Here is a 13,106-nt window from a genome sequence, read left to right as displayed (position 1 = left end):
ATCGACCCCAGGACTTATATATACTTTTTATGTTTAGTACATAGTCTCTTACTGAACTGCTAAGTTATAGAAACATAAAGAAACCAACACAGGTTACCAAGCAGAGGGGCAGGCAAACACACACACACATACAAACGCAGACATACACAATGGGCTTCTAGCCAATGCACCGAGACGGTTTTGGTTGGCCTGGGGCTATAATAAAAGATGCCACAGAGTAGAACTGAAACCAGAACTTTCTGGTTGGGAAGCAAACTTCTTGACCACGTAGTCACACCTACACCCATAAATCTGAGACACAAAAATAATGTTGAAAATAATTTTATCATTGATTTTGATTTTATTTTCAAAATAGTTTTTTTTTTTTTTTGTGCATGAAAAAAATATGCCTGTCTCTATATTTCCATGTTTCAGAGAATCTATTTAACTTAAATATTTTCTGATGATTTTTGCAGATGGAGATTTTAGTTTAAAACTGGTTCTGGATTTTATTCAGCGGCCATGGCCACTAGTACGTCATCAGTCTCCACTGACGCGACCAAAGATAAAAGTGCTAAAATACTCCATGGAATCCTTTCAAAACCATCGAAGGTGGTTTCTGTCTCGGGTAATTATTCTTCGCTTTTATTCACTGTATTTTCCTGCATACAATTCAACGTAGCACATAGCATTAAACCAGTTTTAAAACTGTGGTCCGTGGACAGCAAATACTTTTTATGGACAATTTGGTTTTATATATGTTTTTTAATCGAAATCTTTTAATTGACAATAAACCTATTTGTTAAATACTGTTAAATAAATAAATGTAAAAATATATGTTATTTTAAGGAAATATTTATGTATAAATTTCATAAGCATTTATAAGGGGGTCCCTAAGGTAAAGCCTGAAATATAAAGGGGTCCGCAAGTCAAAAAGTTTGAAAATCCCTGGCATAAACATATAAACATCATCACTATCATCCCTAATACTTTTGTATTTTACAATCAGTTTTTGCTCCTCCAATGTTGTTTTCTTAAATAAGTTCAGTGAAGGCGCATTGGCTTACTGTTTAGGGTTTTCAGCTTGCAATTGTAAGGTCAGGAGTTCAATTCTCGGCAACGCATTGTGTCCTTGAGCAAGACTCTTTCACATTGTTCCAGTCCACTTACTTGGCAAAAAAGGAGTTGTGCCTGTAATTCAAAGGGCCATCCTTGTCACATTCTGTGTTATGCTGAATCTCCTTGAAAACTACATTAAGGGTACACATGTCTGTGAAATGCTTGACCACTTACATGTTAATTTCACAAGCAGGCTGTTTCATTGATTGGATCGACCGGAACCAACAGAGTGCTACTTATATGAGCTGACCTACCATGTTTTACTGTCGATTTTGGTTTGAGAAATTTGATTTGTATGCCAGAAAATGCTGTATCCTATTTATTACACTCTCTTTTTCTATCCATCTGCTGCTCCTCATAAGCATTTAAAAAACCCCACCTACACTCCTTTTACTTGCCTCATATCTTGAGGGAGGGCCACCTGGACACTCATCACCACTATTTGTATCTATTTCTTTCCAACTCCAAATAGTTATTCTCTCCCTATCTTCCGAATGTGAGAGGACATGTAGTTCCTCTACAATAAGGACCTTTTCTCCCTCTCCATTTAACCCTTTAGTATTCAGTTCTACATTTGACGGATATTTGTCCTCATCTTGTTTTGTTGCTAACACAACGTTTCAGCTGATATACCCTCCAGTCTTCATCTGGTGTCTTGGGGACATTTCGCACCTGGGTTCTCATTCCTAAGGTATTTTTCGATATTGTTATTATTATTCAGGTCACTGCCTGGAATTGAACTCTTAACCACTACGCCATATGCCCATGGGCAATTATGGAGTGGATTTTAGGGCTTATAAATCTAATATTCGACTACCCTTATTTTGAGTGGGGGGGGCATATTTCGCCTTTGTATAAACCTACAAATATCTCCTTCAAGTAAAACCACCAATAGAAGATAATATGACCAAAGACTGTGTGTACTCCATCCCATGCAGCTGTGGTAGGTTATACACAAGCAAAACATGCACCCCCCTCCTCAAAATAAGGGTAGACGAACATCGCAAAGCTGTGACACGAGGAGATATTGATAAATTGGGTATAGCTGATCATGTATGGAAAAATGGAGACCACCTCCCCCTGTGGGATGAAGTTAAAATAATAGACAGAGAACACCACTGGAAAATACGAAAACTAACAGAAGCAGCACATATGCTAGGAGACAACAACCTCCTAAGCAGACCGAGTGCAGATATGAATAGCATATGGGAACCGGTATTAAGGAAGGATAAGAGAATATTAGATTCCGTGTTCGATTCCAGGCAGTGACCTTAATAATAATAATGATAATAAAATCGAAAAATACCTTAGGAATAAGAACCCAGGTGCGAAATTTCCCCAAGACACCAGATGAAAGCTGGAGGGTATATCAGCTGAAATGTATTAACAACAAACAAGATGAGGACAAATATCTGTCAAATGTAAATAATTATTTTATAGCTTCGAGATTTCAATGACATAACCACTTATCTTTAGAATGACATTGTAGGGTTGGTGTGAGAGGCCAGATCTGACCAGTTTGAACATAGAACAGGTAGAATATTTGGGCTTCATATGACCAGTTTAAATACTAAAGCATTAAGCTCTCATCCCCTTGAATAAAGCTGACCCCCCTCCTCCATCAGGGTTTGTCGTCTTCCAAGCTGTATAGCAACCTCACTTTTGTGATACAAAAGAAGCACCTAGTACAAGCTGTAAAGTGGTTGGTATTTGGGAGGACATCCCCCCACTGTAGAAACCATACTGAAGCAGTCACTCAAGCACAGTGCTGTCCTCGGAACTAATGGATCATGTCAAACCATCGAACCCCTGCCAGGATGGAACGTTGGCATTTACTGAGAAGGCTGATGATATTTTATATATTAACTCAGCTTGCTCTTTTCATTTTGCTTCTCATCCTCTCTTCACCACACAACCCCATCACTTTTCACTTTCTTTCATTTTCCTTTTAATAGGCACAGCAGTTAAAACGTTTGCTTCCCAACCACATGGCTTCGGGTTCAGTCCTTGGTAAATGTCTTCTACTATAGCCTCAGGTTGACCAGAGCCTTGTGAGGTGATCTGGTAAATGAAAACTGTAAGAAGCCTGTTATGTAAATTTGTGTGGGTTTTGACATCGCATCATAGCTGTAAGTGAGCGTCACATCTTGCAGGTTATGTCATTCACTTCCAAATTCTGTGTAAGCATACCTGGCCATAGGGAAATATTATTTAACCTATGCTGTAGGTACATAAACAGGGCAAATTTAGCTACGAGATGGTATCAAAAAGTTCCCGGACTAGTTATATTTAATAAAAAATAAACTTATTTCCCTAAGTGTTAACATCATCTCCTTCGAAATAGTCACCTTGCACAGAAATACACTAGTCACAGCATTCCTACCACTTTTGGAATCTGGCCTGGAAGTTGTTTTCCGTAAGCAGGTCTAGGACCTTCTGTGATTTGCTCTGGATCTCAATATCATCATCATCATTTAACGTCCACTGTCCATGCTGGCATGGGTTGGACGATTTGACTGGGGACTGGCGAAGCGGATGGCTACATCAGACTCCAATCTGACCTGGCAGAGTTTCTACAGCTGGATGCCCTTCCTAATGCCAACCAGTCCGAGAGTGTAGTGGGTGCTTTTTACGTACCACCGGCATGAGGGCCAGTCCGCTGGTACTAGCAATGGCCATGCTCAAATGGTGTTTTTTACATGCCACCTGCACAGGAGTCAGCCAATGTTTTGTTCACATGCCACCGGCACAAGTGCCAGTAAGGCGAAGCTGGAAACGATTGCACTCAAATGATGCTTTTTACGTGCCACCGGCACGGGAGCGAGACCGCTGCTCTGGCAATGGTGTTAAAATGGCAACGTTTGAGCTGCATTTTCATCTTGGGGAAGAGGCGGAAGTCTGCAAGGGCCAAATCTGGTGAATAGTGTGGGTGCTGAAGTGATATCGTGTTGTTTTTGGTGAGAAACTCATGAGTGAGTACACCTCAGTGGCAGGGTGCATTGTTGTCATGGTGAATCTAATTCTTAGCATTCCACAGATCTGGTCCCTTTTGCTGAATCTTCTTCCTCAAATGCTTCAAAATGTCATAGTAGAACTCTCAGTTGAGTGTCTGCTCCTGGGGGACAAATTCCTGATGCACAATGCTACATTTCCTGGGAAGACACTCATGACAAGTCTTCCAGATTGTTCATCATCTTCCAGGGATGTTTTCCTCCTTTTGAAGTAAGTTCTGAATTAAAATCTTCCACCAAACCTTAGTCACAATTTATGTTCCTAACACTAGCTTAATGATAACTAAGTTATTTTACTAAATTCTGTTACATTTAAAATTAATTGAAAGAAACACAGAGCATCTCAAGATAAATACAATAACGAAAGGGTTAAAATATATAATAGAGAAACAATTCTTAACCATTTCGATACCAAACCGGCTGAAACCACCTCTGGCTCTGTCATACAAATGTCTTGTTTTCATAAGTTTTGAATTAAAATCTTCCACTAAACCTTAGTCACAATTTAGGTTCTTAACACTAGCTTAATGATAACTAAGATTTTTTTTTTTTATTTTGACATAGTAAGCATATGAATGCTTGACTATAAAATTAAAGATAAAACTTCATACTGTCTCATGTGAAAATCATTGTTGAAACCGAAAACTTCTTTTAACTTCCATTACTATTTTGCATTTAAAATTATTTCAAGGGCATCATGCATTCATGGGGGAAAAAATTAATCTAACAGTGAATCATATGATTTTCATAGATTTATAAAGGAGTTACAAAGTGGGTATAATAACCTCTTGGATTTCATGAACTTTTAAGTGAATCCCTTAGCCTTATATTGTCTTTACTGTATTATGGTTACAATAGACAATCGTTTGCACACTCAGGTAAACTTTGTCTCACTGTGTGATATTGCTTGATAACAACTGGGAATATGTCGTCACAACTGCAAATGTCACCTTATTACCTCCCTTGACTATAACTTTCCGCCATGTTTGTTACTTAAAACTGTTCAAAAATTTGTTTTACTCTGTGTCTTTCTTACATCTTACACAAATCTGACACGACAGGAATTATATCTACTTGTGTGTGACCCATTGTCTTATGGTAGATTAAAATAAATATTAGTTTTTAGCTATTTTTAGTTCTTACATTAAATACAACAAACCACAGACATGAAATTTTGACACTGTTTGTGTATACAGACATTGTTTAATGAATTTTAACATTTTCATTATTGGAATGCCTGTGAGATTCTCTTGCATAAGTTCTTCATTCATTACAAACTTTTCAGTAATAACAGTTAATTTTTGAATGGCTGTAAGAAAATAATCATTCAAGTATTTTCTTCTGAAATAATTGAATAAAGAAAACTAAAGTGGACAGTGTCTGAAAGTTGTCTAGGTTACTTGTGTATTGGGTGAGAGATTGATGTGAAAACAACGATAGATAGATAGATAGATAGATGACTTTTCTTATTATAAAAAAAGTAACTTATTACAATTTAACAGAGCAAAAGGAATATTTATTCATGAGTTTTCTTAAGAGTAACAAGCTTACTTTTAAAAGAAGAAATTTTCTGTTATCGAAAGTGATAGCCTATGGACTGTGTGGAGAACTATACGTGCATGTGTTTCTGTACATTTATAGAGAGGTCAGGGGAAGTGCATTGGGTGAGAGTTCAAGGTAAAAAACAGTTACAATATTACCACTGCATCTCTGCTTATCTTTATGAAATTACACATCCTTTGGAGGAAAGTGTATGGACAGTACAAATGAGGCAGTACAAACAGATTCTAAAAATTATAATGCTGATCGATCTTCAACATCATTGACATTATAACTTATGTCTTTTATTTATATTTTATTATGGTGGCTGTTATTGTGGAGGGACATGGCTTAGTGGTTAGGGTATTGAGCTCATGATTGTAAGATTGTGGTTTCAATTCCTGGACTAGGCAATGCATTGTGTTCTTGAACAAAACACTTCATTTTACATTGCTCCAGTCCTCTCAACTGGCTAAAATAAGTAATCCTGCAACAGACTGGAATCCTGTCCAGATGGGGGATGTATATGCCACAGAAACTGAGAAGCCTATGAGTCTATACAACTCCGGAAGTTTTTGTTTTTTTTTATTGTTTAGCTCATGGTCAGTTCTGATTGAGCAGTCCTATTGTCAACAGCTTTCAAACCGGCTTCTTTTAAGGCATAGTATATGTAGGATTATATTATACAATGTGTCTTCCGTTCCTTATGAAGGTACTGTCTGGTTTGTAAGAAACTTACTTATTTCTACAAGGTCGAGGGACTGCATAGTGATTCCCTCTGGACCACTGCCATCATTATCTTCACATCCACTTTTCCTTGACAATGATGCTGCTCTGCCAGTCTTTGAGTTTGACACTTTCCTGAACTAACCTGTACTTTTCTCCACCGGAGACTTTAAATATCTCAGCAACTATTCTTCATGGATCAAGTGCCTTTTCTCTCCTCGTATCCTTAATCCCTCCATCTACCACACTGCTGTCGACTTGAATGGCTGGTCCTTCTATTGGGTCTACATGAACTACTCCCCCCCCCCTCAGACATTCTCCACATTCTAGACCCTCTTGTAATAACACATCCATGCCTCATTCTTACTAGTATCAGTAAGAGCAAGTGCTGTTTTACTTGTTTCACTCATTGGACTCTGGTACCACCTGCTAAGTTACAGGAGCATAAGCAAACCCATAACAGTTGTCAAGCAGTAGTGGTAGAGACACACACGCACGCATATATATGGTAGGTTTCCATACAGTTTCCATCTACCAAATACATTCACAAGGCATTGGCCAACCCAGGGCTATAGTAGAAAACAGTTTCCCTTAGTGCTATACAGTGGGACTGAACCTGAAACCACGTGGTTGGAATGCAAACTTCTTGACCACACAGCTATGCTGGCATCTTTCATTAGATTCATTAAATTACTGGATCTGATTCAAATGAATGCATATTTCTATCACAAAAATTTACTTTGAATTTAAAAAGGACCTTATTTAAATTAATATTCATTTTAGCCATCTGTGTATCATATCGGATGTATATACATGTTTGATAGGCTACTTAATGCAACGTTTGTCCTGAGATAACATCTGTTATGGATGTACTTTGTTAAAAACACAAATATCAGAGGGAGATGAAAATTCACTCCAGCAGAAGCCAGCAAATGTGCCAGGTGCATTTTGGCCTTTTTGGATACTTTAAATGGCATATACTCACAGCCAGCTTCATGGTTGAACTAGAATTTGTTGTTTCTAATATTGGAACAATTGAATAAAACATTCATTCACTGATGTTGCAAACTGCTACTAGCTGAATGAAAATCCAGTATATGCAATTGGGGCAGAATTTGATTAAAATGGCCATCTGTGTATCATATCTAATGTATACACAGTCGACGGGCCAGTTACTGCAGTATTTGTCCTGCGACATCTCTTACAGACTTGCCATGTTGCTCGGATGAATCTTTTGTTTCTCTCTCTGATATTTGTTGTGTTTTAACACAGTGAGTGCATAAGAGATTTTATCCTTGGGTTTATTGGATCCTGTCAGGCTGTCCAACCCATGCCAGCATGGAAGACTGACATTAAATGAGGATGATGAGATGATGATGATATATACGTACATACATATATATATTTATATATACACACACTCACCATCCTCGCATACACACACGCACATGCAAATCCTAGTTCAGCCAGGTCACTGTTATTATCTCCCTTCCGCTCTACCTCTTTCTTTTGGTCATTTCATCATGTTGAATTGTTAATCGCTACACATTTTTTTACCTCTCAGACCTTTCTGTCGAAGAGCAAAGGCTCAAAACATCAAAGACTTTTCCATTCTTCTCAAGCTTTAAAGTGATACACCTGCTTGTTGTTCCCTCACCTGTCTTCATCTTTTGTTTTCTGTAAATTTGACCTATATATGTCTATCAACCTGTGTGTGTATATATATATATATATATATATATATATATATAATGTTACATTACAAGCATAGGGTTACGGTTAGGGTAACGTGGTTGGCGTCTGGAAGGGCAGCCAGCTGTAAAAATCATGCCGAAACTAACCTTGTCTGTGCTAGCGCCACGTAAAAAGCACTGAGTCCACTCTGCAGAGTGGTTAGTGTTAGGGAGGGGCATCCAGCCATAAAATCTCTGCCAAAACAGACACAGTGGCCTAGGGTTGATTTTCTACCTGGCCAGCTTCTGTCAACCGTCCTACCCATGCATACATGGAAGATGGATGTTAAACGATGATGATGAATGCTGTATATGCAATTGAGGCAATATTAAATTAAAATAACTATCTATATATCATACTCAATGTATACACACTGTTGAAAGACCAATTACTGCACTTATGGACATGCAGTGTTAAAAACACAATAAGATAGGGATATGAAAAGTCACACAAACAATTGCCAGCAAGAACACCAGATGCATTTTCGCTCTTTTGAGCCATTCCAATTGCTCATACTTGCAGCCAGTCACATGTCTGGATGAAAATTCATCGCCTCTGATTTTACTTTTCATCCATTTTTCAATCTAGAATTCTCCTGGAAATGACTGCATCCTTCTTTTAGAAAAATTAGTTTTGAACTTTAATGAAAAAGAATGTTATTTAATGACTTTAAACCGACCATATCTGGCCCAAATATTCTACTTGTTTTATGTTCAAACTGACCAGATCTGGCTGCTCAAACCTACCCTACAATGTCATTCTAAAAATAAACAATCACAGGAGTGGCTGTGTGGAAAGTAGCTTGCTTCCCAACCACATGGTTCCAGGTTCAGTCCCACTGCATGGAACCTTGGGCAAATGTCTTCTACTATAGCCATGGGCCAACCAAAGCCTTGTGAGTGAATTTGGTAGATGGAAATTGAAAGAAGCCCATCGTATATGTATATGTTTGTCTCCCACCACCACCACCATCACTTGACAACTGATGTTAGTGCATTTACATTCCCGTAACTTAGCGGTTCGGCAAAAGAAACTGATAGAATAAGTACTAGGCTTCCAAAGAATATGTCCTGGGATCGATTTGCTCGACTAAAGGCGGTGCTCCAGCATGACCACAGTCAAATGACTGAAACAAGTAAAAGAATAAAAGAATATTGGGTTGGTGCATAATTATTGCAGCTTTTATTCACCAAAAGCAATAGCAGCATTTAATAAAAACATCTTTAAATGATTATCCCGGAGCATATTCACCATCTACTTCAATTACTGTTTCCCATTTGCTTGGCAGACGGTCAGACCGTCATTTAAAGATGTTTTTGTTAAATATTATTATTGCTTTTGTTGGATAAAATTTATTGCAAAAAATCCACAATAATTATGCACCAACCCAATATAAAACATTTAATAAACTATGCTGTATGTTATACTTGCATAATGAAATATGGTGTGCTTACAAATCATTAGTATGACCATATGACTACTCCACCAACTGTAGCGCCTATGGCTCCTGTTAAGGCTCAGCTTGTGTGTGAAATATGTTTGATAAGTCAAATTGGTATATCCAATAATGGTATATCCAATAATAGTCGAAAGCTCTGCATACCGGAAGCCAGCAAGTGTCTCCTGATGACCCCATACACTTGCTGGCTTCTGGTATGCGGAGATTTCGACTGGTAACACTTGCATGTGCAAGTTGTTTGCAAAACGTTGAAGTGGCTGTTTAAGTAATGAGTTCATGGATGGTTAATGAGTTGGATGGATGCTGATGAAGGATGCTGAAGAATTTGTGCAATATGGCATATACACCAATTACCCATTTTTCATCTTTGATCTCATTATTGCTTACATTAGGGGTACATGGATACAAAATGTTGTAATAAAATCAATGCTGGTTACAATTTCTATCGAAATCTGTAGAGACAAGTCTAACAAGTGAATGTTATTTAACTTTATATTTATTTTACTTTTTTACTTTTACTTCAATCTAGATGTTTCCTCTGAAAATGCAGACAAGAAAAGAGGACTTCGAAGAAAATTGGAGAGAAACGTGAATTCAGTTTATGCCAAGCGGTCGCTGTCGGATGCGAAACAAGAAAGTGTTACAAAGAAATTCAAGAAAACCAAAAGAGACAAATCTTATAGTTCCCAAACCTCAAAGAACACACCTTCCCGCAGTACTTCAACATCCACCAGGAGGCTCTCATCTGAGAGGAGGAATTCTGACAGACAACATTGGTTGGGTACCAGAGTCACAGAGAACAACAAAACCGGCAAAATGCCACCATTGTCCACAGAGAATAAACAAGAGAAATCTAATGATGACGAAAAGTTCTACTATTATTTTGAGACACAATCAAGTCATATCATAGAAGAGAAAGGTACCAAATTATATGGATGTGAGGTGTGCAAAGGTGTTTACCGTTATGCTTTCAGTCTGAAGCGCCATTTTCTTCGGAACCATATAAACGTTAAGTATTTATCGGAGGCTGACATTTCAAACTGCATGATCAATGTTGCCCAGCAAGACTTGATTGCTAAACGTCATGCATCAGGCAAGCGCCTGAAGAGCAATTGTGCTGCAGCTGGTAGCCCTCGCGTCTCGATGCAGGCTAACTTTGTATCAAAAAGTGTGAGTCAATCAGAATTGTATCGCTGTAGTCTTTGCAGCGAACTCTTCGACTATAAAGAAGATCTTGTAGAACACACGCATAACCATATGACTGCTCCACCAACTGTAGCGCCTATGGCTCCTGTTAAGGCTCAGCTTGCGTGTGAAATTTGTGGTATGAAGTTCACCTACAAACAGAACTTGATACGGCACCAGGCTGTCCATTCTGGTAAGTTTTATTCATTTGTTCATTTGTGTGTGTGTGAGAGGGAGAGAGTGTATGTGTGTGTGTATATAGTTGAATCACTACCAGAACTAGAGAAGTTACAGGTATGGAAGCAAGGTCTAGAATTGAGGGGCCTTAGAGTTAACCTAGCAAAAACCAAAGTCTTAGTAAGTAGGAAGGCAGACAAATCACAAGTCCCTTCAGGTAGATGACCCTGTTTGATTTGTAGAAAAGGCGTAGGTAGAAACTCCATAAGATGTACCCAGTGTAAGCTTTGGACACATAAGGGGCACAGCAATATCAGAGGAAGGTTAACAGGAAGAATAGCTTTTGTGTGTGGAAGATGCACAGGAGCAATAAACACTGAAAATGTGCAGAGAATAGACTCCATCATATGGGGTGGGGGTAAGCTAGAAGTATTATAAAGCTTCTGTTATCTAGGTGACCAAGTTAGTAGCGGAAGGGGATACTTCAAGAGCATAGCTGTGAGAATAAGATTACGCTCGGCAAAGTTCAGAGAACTCCTTCCTCTGCTGGCAACAAAGGGCATCTCTTTCAGAGTGAAAAGTAGATTGTATGATGCCTGTGTGCAAACGGCTATGCTACACAGCAGTGAAACATGGGCTGTGACATCCAAGGACATGTATAGGCTTGAAAGAAATGAAGCCAGTATGATTCACTGGATGTGCAATGTCAGTGTGCATGTTCGATAGAGTGTAAGCATCTTGAGAGAAAAGTTGGGCATAAGAGGCATCAAATGTGGTGTGCAAAAGAGATGATTGCACTGGTATGGTCATGTGATGCATATGGATGTGGATAACTGTGTAATGAAGTTCCAGTCTCTAACTGTTGAGGGAACCCAGAAAGACATGGGATGAGGTGGTGACGCATGATCTTCAAACTTTGGACCTCACAGAGGCAATGACTAGTAACCAAAACTTTTGGCAATATGCTATGCTTGAGAAGACCTGTCATGCCAAGTGAAATTTTGGTCATGGCTAATGCTGATGTCACATAAATGGCACCCATGCCAGTGGCACATAGAATGCACCTTTCAAGCGTTGAGCTTCACGGAATCAAAGTGGCCGATACTGGTGGCACATGGAACTTTTCATGTGCCACCAGCATCAGCCACTTTCAACTGCTGGGCCTCATGGAGGCAATGACCAAAACCTTTGGCATTGTGTCATGCGTGAGAAGACCCATCAAGCCAAGTAAAATTGCAGTCATGGCAGATATCAGCATCACACAAATGGCACCTGTGCCAATGGAACGTAAAAGCACCCATTACACTCTTGGATTGGTTGGCACTAGGAAGGGCATTCAGCCATAGAAACTATGCCAAATCAGACTGGAGTTTGGTGCAGCCTACCAGATTACCAGCCCTGGTTAAACTGTCCGACCCATGCCAAGATGGACAACAGATGCTAAATGATGATGATAATGAAATATATATAAACATACTTTTCTATTAGCAATTATCAATAATGGAACAAAGTCGTGAGGATTTTTGGTTGATATCTGATGAGAAATAAGCATGTCCATGTCTTTTGAGTGTTTTACCTATCTTCTGTATGCCCCTTTGTTGTCTTTTCACGCAAATTTTTTACTCATTATCATCATCATCGTAATCATGATCATTTAACATACGTTTTCCATACTGGCATGGATTGGACGGTTTGACAGGAGCTGGCCAGCCAGCTGAAGAGCTGTCCAGGCTCCATGTCTGTTTTGGCATGGTTTCTATGGCTGTGTGCCCTTAATGCCAACCATTTTGCAGAATGTACTGGGTGCTTTGACACAGCACCGAAACAGGTGTGTTTACATGGTACCAGCACCCATGTGCCTGCAAGATTAGGAATGCTTAGCTGGAGAGGGATGTCGGGGACATGCCTGTATGCAAGGACAACATCAATTATACTTAGCTTGATGTGTCCTTTCAAGCACATCAAACTGCCAGAATTCTCAGTCTCTTGTCATCCCTTCTGTGAGGCCCAATGTCTGAAGATCTTTTCTTCTCACCACTTCATCCCACATCTTCCTAGGTCTACCCCTTCCACACGTTCCCTCCACAATTAGAGATCGGCACCTCTTGATGCAACTATCATTATTCATATGCATCGCATGACCCTACCACTGCAGTCTTCTCTCTTGCACACATCTG

At 39.1% G+C, this 13,106-nt stretch overlaps 1 protein-coding gene across 4 annotated transcripts in view; it reads left to right on the top strand.

Moving 5' to 3' along the window:
* The window catches only part of LOC106883967 (uncharacterized), a 91,533-nt gene that overhangs the window by 58,517 nt on the left and 19,910 nt on the right, over positions 1-13,106 (top strand). For 3 of the 4 annotated variants that reach the window (XM_052977057.2, XM_052977056.2, XM_052977058.2), the window contains exons 2-3: positions 456-607; positions 10,097-10,945. In XM_052977057.2, coding sequence (XP_052833017.1) covers positions 502-607; positions 10,097-10,945 — 955 coding nt within the window. In that variant the 5' untranslated portion in view covers positions 456-501. Of the gene's footprint in view, positions 1-455; positions 608-3,053; positions 4,321-10,096; positions 10,946-13,106 lie in introns of all 4 variants that reach the window. The other variant, XM_089342491.1, reaches the window with a different exon arrangement.

This window comes from Octopus bimaculoides, chromosome 26, assembly GCF_046866305.1.
Source record: "Octopus bimaculoides isolate indiv1 chromosome 26, ASM4686630v1, whole genome shotgun sequence".
Lineage (NCBI taxonomy): Eukaryota > Metazoa > Mollusca > Cephalopoda > Octopoda > Octopodidae > Octopus > Octopus bimaculoides.
Note: the sequence above shows the minus strand (reverse complement) of the source record. Positions and strands in the feature narration are given on the sequence as shown.